Source organism: Neophocaena asiaeorientalis, unplaced genomic scaffold, assembly GCF_003031525.2.
Source record: "Neophocaena asiaeorientalis asiaeorientalis breed wild unplaced genomic scaffold, Neophocaena_asiaeorientalis_V1.1 scaffold202, whole genome shotgun sequence".
Taxonomy (NCBI): Eukaryota; Metazoa; Chordata; class Mammalia; order Artiodactyla; family Phocoenidae; genus Neophocaena; species Neophocaena asiaeorientalis.
The window spans coordinates 2,218,868-2,228,809 of record NW_020172627.1 but is presented as its reverse complement, the minus strand read 5'-3'; the positions used below and the strand labels follow the sequence as shown (position 1 = coordinate 2,228,809).

At 51.0% G+C, this 9,942-nt stretch overlaps 1 protein-coding gene across 4 annotated transcripts in view; it reads left to right on the top strand.

The window, feature by feature from the left end:
* ALOX5 (arachidonate 5-lipoxygenase) overlaps positions 1 to 9,942 on the top strand; it is a 55,476-nt gene that overhangs the window by 34,287 nt on the left and 11,247 nt on the right. For all 4 annotated transcript variants that reach the window (XM_024739114.1, XM_024739113.1, XM_024739112.1 and 1 more), the window contains 3 exons: positions 1,143 to 1,249; positions 3,226 to 3,398; positions 7,351 to 7,497. In XM_024739114.1, the coding sequence (XP_024594882.1) occupies positions 1,143 to 1,249; positions 3,226 to 3,398; positions 7,351 to 7,497 (427 nt within the window). The remainder of the gene's footprint in view (positions 1 to 1,142; positions 1,250 to 3,225; positions 3,399 to 7,350; positions 7,498 to 9,942) is intronic.

Genomic DNA, 9,942 nt, shown 5'->3' with positions numbered 1-9,942 from the left:
GATCCCAGCCTCTCCTTGGGGGGGGGGGCGGTGCAGGACCATGGGGGTTTGAAGCAGGGATGAAGTCCATGGGGGTCAGCATTTTAGTGTCAAGGAAAAAGGGGTTGGTTGTCAGATGCTTCAGCGAGATCAGGGGAGTTTAGAGCTGACTCTTTAGATACAGCCACTAGGATGTGACACACAGTGCCCTGGGTGAGAGCACTTAAGGAGGGCAGAGAGGAGAGGAAGTAAAGAGGAGCCAGATGCAAAGATTCTTAGGTGAACTGAGTGTGAAGGAAGAAAGGGATGAATGAATTAAGCAGAAGGACCCCAGGAGGGAGAGGGCAAAGTTCTGTGCCGTAGCCTGGATTGTGAACTTGTCCATTGGTCCCTCCAGAACACCACAGTTTAAGGCTGCAGATGTTAATATTAACAGTAAGTGATAATCGTGGTACTAGTCGCTAATATTTGTTGAACTCATTTTACAAATCAATGCTTTCTATATATCATGTCAGCCCTGTGAGGCAGGGACAGTTATTGTACCCGTTTCATGGATGAGGAAACTGAGGCACAGAAGGTTAAGGATTTGCCCAAGGCCATATGGCTGGGAAGAGATGGAGCTGGGATCTTCGGCCAGGCCCTTAACACTCTGTGCTGACCTGCGTCCATCTCAGCTGCCCTCTCTGGCCTTGCATATGGACTCCTCAGCACCAGGCAAAGAGCCAAGGTTAGGCAGAAAGTAAATGAGGGTTAAATTCCACTAAACTGCTTATCCCCCCAAATCCAGGAGACTCGGGAGAGCAGCTACATAGGAGATAACGGTGCTCTGTCCCTGGAAGCTTGCATCAATTTGGGGCAGCAAAAAGTTTGGTGAATGAATGAATGAAGGCACAGACCAGAGCCCGTGTGAATGGGAAGAGAGCACTGTAGACTGCTGTCGAGGACAGGCAACTGGTCTCTTTCTTAGGGGAAATGCAGAAGGAAGAGCATGGGCATGGGTGCCAGTTTCTGTCCTGGTTTCCACAAGGCCAATCAGCTGCCCCCTTGGAGCTGCCCTGGGTTCAAGTCCCCTAGAGGCCCCATGAGACCAGGGTGCGGAGGGGCTTGGCAGGGGGCAGGTGAGGCCAGAGCGTGCAGGGGCGCCGCCGTGTCTCGGTCTGCAGGATGGAGAACCTGTTCATCAACCGCTTCATGCACATGTTCCAGTCTTCCTGGAGCGACTTTGCTGACTTTGAGAAAATCTTCCTCAGGATCAGCAACACTATTTCTGGTGAGTGTGCTTTGGGGGCTCTTATGGTGCTGGGGAGCCTTGCCTGGGTGTGGGAAAGGGCTGCTCCACCCACTCCAGCACGAGGCCTCCCTGTGCCTCAGGCCAGCACTGCCTGCACCCACACAGTACGCTCCACTGGGGATCACCCTCATGGCCAGAGGTTTCTCCTCCTTGGATGTCCAGTGTTGAGCACCCTCAACCTCATTTCACCATCAAAAGTCTCATAAATATCAACACTTTTTGTTTAAATAAATCAATCATTTATGATGCTTCTGAACAGAGAAAAGGCAGGAGTTAGCTTGTTTTTTAAGCATTTACGTGAAAGCAACAGTGGGTTCCTTTGGACTAGGATGTATTTGGTAGAACAGTAGCATCATAACTGCCAGGGATGGCACAGGAAGGACCACACAGCAACAGAAAGATTAGGAGACATTAAGGAGACAAGCAAGGGGGGAAACTGCCTTCACAAACTCCTCCCCAGGGTGCCCCCCGCTCCCCTCCTTCTCCCTCATCCTAGGGCCCCTGCTTCCTGGGCACAAGGACCCGGGTTTTTTTTTTTCCTTTTCTTTTTCTATAGGTACAGTGTTGTACAACAGACCTCTAGAACGTACTCATCTTAACTGAAACTTCACGCCATGGATTAGTAACTCCCCACAGCCCCTCCCTAGCAACCGCCATCCTGTGCTGCTCTTTGATTCTGTTGAGCTGGACTAACTCAGATGCTTCATATAAGTGGAACCATGCAGTACCTGTCCTTCTGTGACTGGGTTATTTCACTTAGCATCACGTCCTCCAGGTTCACCCATGCTGTCACATATTGTGAATGTCCATCTTTTTTAAGGCTGAATAGTATTCCATTGTATGTATATACCACATTTTCTTTATTCATCCCTCTGTAGATGAGCATGTAGGTGGTTTCCACATCTTGGCTGTTATGAATTGTGCTGCAAGGAACATGAGGGTGCAGATATCTCTTCAAGATCCTGATTTCAATTCTTTGGGATAAATACCCAGAAGTGGGATTGCTGGATCATGTGGCAGTTCTATTTTTAACTTTTCGAGGAAACTCCACACTGTTTTCCATAGCAGCTGTGCATCCTGAATTCCCACCAACTGTGCACAAGGGCTCCAGCTTCTCCATGGCCTCACCAACACTTGTCTTTTTTTTTAATAATAGAATCCTGACAGGTGTGAGGTGCTATCTCACTGTGGTTTTGATTTGCATTTCACTGGTGACTAGTGATGTTGAGCATTCTTTCCTATACCTGCTGGCCATCTGTATGTCGTCTTCAGAGAAATGTCTGTTCAAATCCTTTGTCCAGGGTTTCCCTGGTGGTGCAGTGGTTGAGAGTCCGCCTGCCGATGCAGGGGACACGGGTTCGTGCTCCGGTCCGGGAAGATCCCACATGCTGTGGAGCGGCTGCATCCGTGAGCCATGGCTGCTGAGCCTGCGCGTCCGGAGCCTGTGCTCCACAACGGCAGAGGCCACAACAGTGAGAGGCCCGCGTACCGAAAAAACAAACAAACAAAAAATCCTTTGTCCATTTTTTAATCGGGTTATTGGTGTTTTTGCTATTGAGTTGTAGGAGTTCCTTAGATATTTGGAAGATTAAACTTTTATCAGATATATGGTTTGCACAGATTTTCTCCGATTCTGTAGGTTGTCTTTTCACTCTGTTGATTGTTTCCTTTGCTGTGCAGAAAGCTTTTTAGTTTGATGCAATCCCATTTGTCTATTTTTGTTTTTGTGCTTGAGAAAGGGGTTCCCCAGGAACCTTCTGAGCCACTAAGGGCCAGCTCAGGGAGGATGGGGTGGTGCCATGGCCTGACCTAGTGGTCAAGCAGTTGGGCATGGTGGGCTGTCCACTGAGTGCCTGGGAGAGGGGACCCGGCAAGGACTCTGGCCCTCCGCTAGCATCAGGAAGACCTCAGCCCGGCTCAGAACTCAGGCTGAGCTCCAATTCTCTCCTCCATAGAGCAGGTTATGAATCACTGGCAAGAAGACTCAATGTTTGGCTACCAGTTCCTGAACGGCTGCAACCCTGTGTTGATCCAGCGCTGCATGAAGCTGCCAGAGAATCTCCCGGTTACCACAGAGATGGTGGAGTGCAGCCTGGAGCGGCAGCTCACCTTGGAGCAGGAGGTTGAGGTAGAACCTGGTTGGCTGGAGACGGTGGCCCGGGCCAGAGGCTCAGCCAGGTCATACTCTGTTGGGCAGAAACCACTTCTTGCTGGCCATTGCTCGCTGGCCCCCAGGCTGCTACCTCCAGGCTCATCTGTCTGGCTGATGGCAAGATCGGCTGCCCTCAGTGAAGTGACCTCTTCCTTTTCCTGAGCATTTATGAAAACTGTCTTGTCCAGCATAGGTGGAGGAATTGAGAGGGATATTTCCCCGTGATGTGCAGGTCTTAGAGCATAATATCAATATTTTCAATATCAATATCATGATTAAAAGAGCTCCCTCTAGCTAAGGGCCTGTTGTGGGCCAGGCATTGTGAGAGATGCTTTACACACAGGACCACCAATTGTTACCCACCTTGCAAAGGTAAAGAAACTGGAGAAAAAAGCAAACCTTGCATCAAAAAAAAAAAAGGAGAAAACTGATGGAACTTTTGACTTCCTAATTAGAAGTGTCGGTCTTCTGCTTCTGTCCTCACCCTCCCCCCAGCCCTTCTCCTGGCCCTCGTCTGCAAGGTCAGCCCTCTCCAGTTCCAAGACTATTGTAGTCTTGAGACAGAAAGGGGTTCAAACCTCCTCCTCTGGTGGGACTCAGTGTCAGCCGCCTTCCATGCCAGGAGCTTGAGGCTCTGGGAACTGGCCTTAGTCTCCCATCAGTTGGCGCATTCCCACTAGAGCCAGGATGACCAGGCCTCCTGCCACCTGCCCCAGGTGTCTAGGCGGCCTTCTGCTGTTTCCAGTCACCCTGTCTTGTTTGCTTAGCTCACCATGGGGCCCCAGAAAGAGAGCGATGGTCAGTGCCGTCTGTGGACAGACCTCCCAGCCCTCACACCCTGTCCACCTGACTCTGGAGGGCCACCTGCCCAGATGAAGTCCCCAGGCAGGGCTCCTGCCCCACCTGGTCATGTGGACAGGTGACAACCTGTCCCCACGTAGACAGGCACACACAGCAGTTCTCCCCTGTAGATTTAATTGCTGGACGTAGTAACATTGATTCAGTGCTGTTGGTTTCAAACTTCAAATCGGAGAATCACGGAACCTTAAAAGCCAGAGAATCCTAGAACTGGAAGGGACTGAGCAGCCATCTGTGCATCCAGCCACCCTGGCAGGGGGACAGCCTCCGCTCAGGAGTCCTTGCCACCACAATGGTCGTCTTTCCTTTGAGTTATGGTCTTGATGCTCAGCTGTGGTTTTGGTGGTGAAGCAATAATCCAATAGCCACCATTGACTGGAGTCTTACACACACACCACCCATCTCTTACACATACATCGCTCCATCCCCTACAATATGGTTCTTAATTCCCACAGTCATTTCTGCTACTTCTCTTTGGCAGCATCTTATGATCTACATTAAGTTTGTGGCCTACTAAAACTCCAAAGATTTTTTCTTTTAATCTTTACCTATGCAATTATTTTTTTGCAACATGAATAGAGAAATTCTAGCCCTGTTGTTTTTGAGTCATCGTCACAACTCTTCAAGAGTGTTTTAGTTCTTAGACTTTATATTAGGATTTTGTAGTTTCAAGTCACAAAAATCATAAGAAATGCATTGGTTGAGGCAACAGCAAGAAGCGAAGCGAGGGGACTTCCCTGGTGGCACAGTGGATAAGACAATATGCTCCCAGTGCAGGGGGCCTGGGTTCGATCCCTGGTCAGGGAACTAGATCCCACATGCATGTCGCAACTAAGAGTTCGCATGCCACAACTAAGGAGCCCACGTGCCGCAACTAAGACCTGGTGCAACCAAATAAATAAATTTTTTAAAAACGAAGAAGCAAAGCGACTAGTTCAGGCATAGCTGGGTCCAAGGTTCAGATAATCCATTGGCATCATTTCTCCATTTCTCAATTCTCTGCCTCTGTTGGATTTTTTTTCTTAGGAAGGTGTCCTTTTGTGGAGGTAAAGATGACCACCAACAGCTTCAGACTTACCTTCCACCATTTTAGCAAACATTACCCAATCCCAGAAAGAAAGTCCCTGTTTCCCAACACTTCCAGCAAGTGTCATGGGTCCAGCTTGAGATAATTCCCTGAACCAATCGCTATGGTCAGGAGAATGGACTATGTCGACCAAAAGGAGAGGACAGGAATACCAGACAAGCAAGACCACCAGCATCTTCTACAGAACCTAGAATATCAACTGGGAGATAGGGTTGGCGCTCTCACTTTCCAGAAGGATGAAACTGAGGCCCAGAGAGAGGAGGTGGCCTGGAATAACAGAGAAATGCCCCATGTGCAGACCCAAATCCCAGGCCCCCGGGTTCCCAGGGCCTCCCTTTAGCCTTTCATTCATCAAGTTAAACAACCTGGGTCCGCTCAAGATTTGATAGGCAGCCATTTCTTCTGCACAGTGGTCACTGATGGCCACACCCGCTCTGAAAGGCCATTTGTCCAGCCCATCACAGAAGCCCAGCCAACCCTGTGACCCACCGGGACTAGTGTCTCCAACTTCTGGCCGAGGTGTCCCGAGGGGCCATCACTTGCTATCCTGGAAGCAGCTTCTCCCCACTTCCCTCTGCCCTGGCTGGCCGAGGGCACCATCCCCTCCTTCCCCGACCCCGTCCCACTCCTGCCCTGAATGCATCTCGAGCAGACTGCTCGGAGCTCATCATTGGTGTCAGACAATTGCCAGGGTCCTCTGTGTCCGAAAAAAGGAGGAAGATGATGGCCAGGCTTTGAGCTTCTCTAGTGCCTTGGTCCCCTCAAGCGCTTGCACAGTGGCCCCCGAGCGCCCTCTGTAGGCAGAGTCGTGGACGTGCAACTGACGAGCACCTGTTGACCAGTGTCCACCGTATTGTAGACCCGACCCCCTTCCCCAGCCGGACCGCAACCCCTGCCTCCATTTCTAGCTTAAAACACAAAAGGCTTTAAAAGAAGCGCCGCTTGTCCTGCACCCGAACTCTTCCAGCTCTGGAGAAAGGAGCCCTTGCGGCCCTCAGCTTAAGCTCCCTCTAGGGGACTCAAGTGTAGTCTGGGGTGGGTGGCTTTCTACCTTCCCCAAATCCCAGGTGCATATTTGTTTTATATTGAAGTACGATATCCACGGAAAAGGGCACGAATCAGGAGTGGCAGCAAGCTCAATGACTTTGCACCTTACCCCGCTGTGCCACCAGCCTCAGACCAGGACACAGAGCACACACAACCCTTGCAGACTCCCCCCCCCCACCCCGCCCCTGTAGACCTCCTCACCCCTGAAGACCCACCTCTAAAGACCTCCCCCGGCCCTGACGACCCCCTCCTGACGCGGTGGACGCCTACTTTTGTAGACCCCACCCCTCAGAGCCTCCCACCTGCGAACCTGCCCCCTTTCCGTCTCTCCTCCCAAGGGTGGCCCTGGTCCTGACTCTGACACTGAGTTTACCCAGCTTTGAACTCTCTGTAAGTGGAGTCCTGCAGCATCACTCTTGGCATTTGACTTCTCTCACCTATTTCATCTAAACTCTGCCTACTTTCTTCTTCTTAAACTGTGTCCTTCCGGGTGATCTTTCAACATCCTTCACGAGGGTCAGGCAGACTTCGGGTACAGCAAGTGCAGAAGAGCTGAAGTCCAGCCAACCCTGTGACCATGCAGCCAGGAATGGGGAGAGATGAAGCTCTGTCCCTGCCTGCCTCTCCCCCAAACTGCTCCCCTCTCCTTCTCCACCATCTTTGGTGGAGACAAGAACCCCGGGGCACATGAAGGGGGCATCTCAGGATGGGAACAGTTCCTGAACTGTTCATTCCTTCACCTTACTGAGCCCACCGCAACCTGTGAAAGCTGATGTCAGTCAGCCTTTGAGTTAGAGGACCAAGAACTTTATAAAATTCTGAGCTCCACTGAGTTGCCAGGGCAGCCAGAGGCCCCTTTCCCTCCCTCTGCGCCTGATTGCTGGGTCCATCTCAGGCTGCAACTGACTTGCATGTATTTCCTCTTGCCTCTTACAGCTGGGGAACATCTTCATCGTGGACTTCAAGCTGTTGGATGGCATCGATGTCAACAAAACAGACCCCTGCACTCTGCAGTTTCTTGCCGCGCCCATCTGCTTGCTGTACAAGAATCTGGCCAACAAGATTGTCCCCATTGCCATCCAGGTAGGCTGAGGGGACCTGTTCTCTTCCCGGGTGGCTCTACCCTCAGCAGTCAGGGCTCAGGGAGGATTTCCTGGGTGGCACCACCAAAGCTCTAGGAGGAGAAGGCAGCTCTGCCTTGAGTGTCCTGCTGAAGGCTTTTCCAGGTAGACAGGAAAAACAGGAACTTAGGGCTTCCTGCCAGTCCTGGAGAGGGCTGACCACAATGGGCAGAAAAGGCTCCACTCCCCAAGATACCCTTGAGAACTTCCTGGCTCTGAGGAGGACCTGCCTTGGGATAGCATACTGGGCTCCCCACCCCAGCGTCGTGACCAGCCCCAAATCAAAACGCCAGCAGAGCCCAGGCAAGTGAGGCTGTGAGCTGAGCTGGAAGCTGAGGCTGCCAAGAGGGGACCATGGGGTTCAGGAACTGTTCCCATCCTGAGATGCCCCCTTCATGTGCCCCGGGGTTCTTGTCTCCACCAAAGATGGTGGAGAAGGAGAGGGGAGCAGTTTGGGGGAGAGGCAGGCAGGGACAGAGGTTCATCTCTCCCCATTCCTGGCTGCATCGGCTTTCTCAAGGCACCAGGCCACTACAACACTGTGGGAGCTGGTATGCAGACAGCAGGAAACCACACCCGGGCCAGGATGAGGTGTGGGTCCATGAACGGGGGAGGCTGCACAGGGGCCCCCAAGGGGAAGGCAGACAGGCACTCAGCAAACAGTACTTTGAGTCAGCCATGAACCAGGCATTGGGTGCCGTGGGCGTAATAGCAGCTAGTTTTGCCAGATGTTAACCGCCAAGGCTATCGCAAGGGTTTGCCTACACACAACCCCTTACCTTGGATTCTGAAATCTAAAAAATTCTAAAGCTCTTAGACTTATCAAAAATGTGTAGCAAATTCATTGGCAGCAAAGCTTGCTGTGAACCAACAGGAGAGGCTATTTAAGAGGCTTTCTCTCACTTAGTATGAAATGCATATGTTTCACTGCAGAAATACTAACATATTTGAGTGTAAAACATTGTGTTGCCCCAGACCCAGGGAGGGGGAGAGAGGTGTCACGTAATGAAATGTACACGCTGCTAAAATCCTAAAAAATTATGAATTCTGAAACATTTGGCCACCAGGGTTTCAGACCAGGACCTACCTTTATTTATGTAACTGTCACTACAGCCCTCTGAGTAGGCAGGCACTAGTGCTACCGATCATTTTAAGCGGATAAGGAAACCAAGGCACAGGGGTAGTCAGCGGCAGAGCTGAGGCTCGAGCCAGGCCTTCTGGCTCCAAAGTTCATGCCTCACCAGTCTCCCAGTCTCTGGGGCACCTCTCCTCCAAAGGAGTTCCCAGCCTGTTATCAGAAAGAAGCCCTATTCTTCAGAAACTGATGCCAAAGGTAAAGGGACAAGTGATGGAGAAGTAAGCCGAGCTGGGAACCTTGTTCGCCACTCTCAGGCACCTCTGAAGCAGCCTGTCCTCCAGAGACCTTTTATGTCCAGACCATGGACTATTACGCCACCTTTACAACCAATAAATTAGATCTATCCCAGCTGACCTGAGTCAGCTATGAGTTAACAGCAGAAAGCAAGATACAGGGTAGAGATTATACGATCTCTTCTATGGCAACTGAATGCAAGGAAAGGGCCCACCATAGATGTGACCAGATACTCTTGTGGGCATGGGGAGTCGCAGAAGGACACAGGTCACCAGGCTGGGAACATTGGGATGGAACTGGCTGGGGCACAGGTGAGCAAAAGAAAGTAGCAACAGACTTGATTATAATGCTAATCAATGTATGGAAAATTGCACAAATATGCATATATGCAAAGAGGCTGGATTATGAAATGTTTTCTTTCTTTCTTGTGCTCTTCTGTAATGATTGGAATTTTTTACAGTAAGTATATAATCTTTCCTAATCAGAAACAAAAGGCTATACATCCTTATCACCACCCCCCCCCCAAAATTTAAACACAAAACACCAAGCGTTCTGGAGTTCCACAGCATCACTAACAGCCTGGAGGGGAGTGGGGAGGGTGGGAAGAATGGGTGGGAGGGAAGGCCCAAATCGGAGTGACCTGCAAGGCTGGTGTAGGAGTTCCGGATGATAGCAAGTGAGGGTCTGGACTAAGCAGTGAGAGTGGAGAGAAAGGCCAGAGGCACTGCCAAGGAGTAGGCAGAGCACTGGGTCCTTTCCCAGCTCAGCTGTTTACCAGTTTGTGACTTGGGAGAGCTGCTAAACCACTCTGAGCCTCAGTTTACCCCTATGTAAAATGGGAATGTCAAGGAATACCTGCTTTGCAGGGCCACGGTGAGGGATAAATGAGATAGTACAAGTATAGCCCCTAGCATGCAGCAGAAGGTCTCCTTGGCCACAGAGCATGCACCAGAGCCTAGCAGGCATCCTACCTGCTCTGCCAGCAGAGTCAGGTGTGGGTGGGGCCGCGCAGTCAGTGCAAAATAATGAAGCACT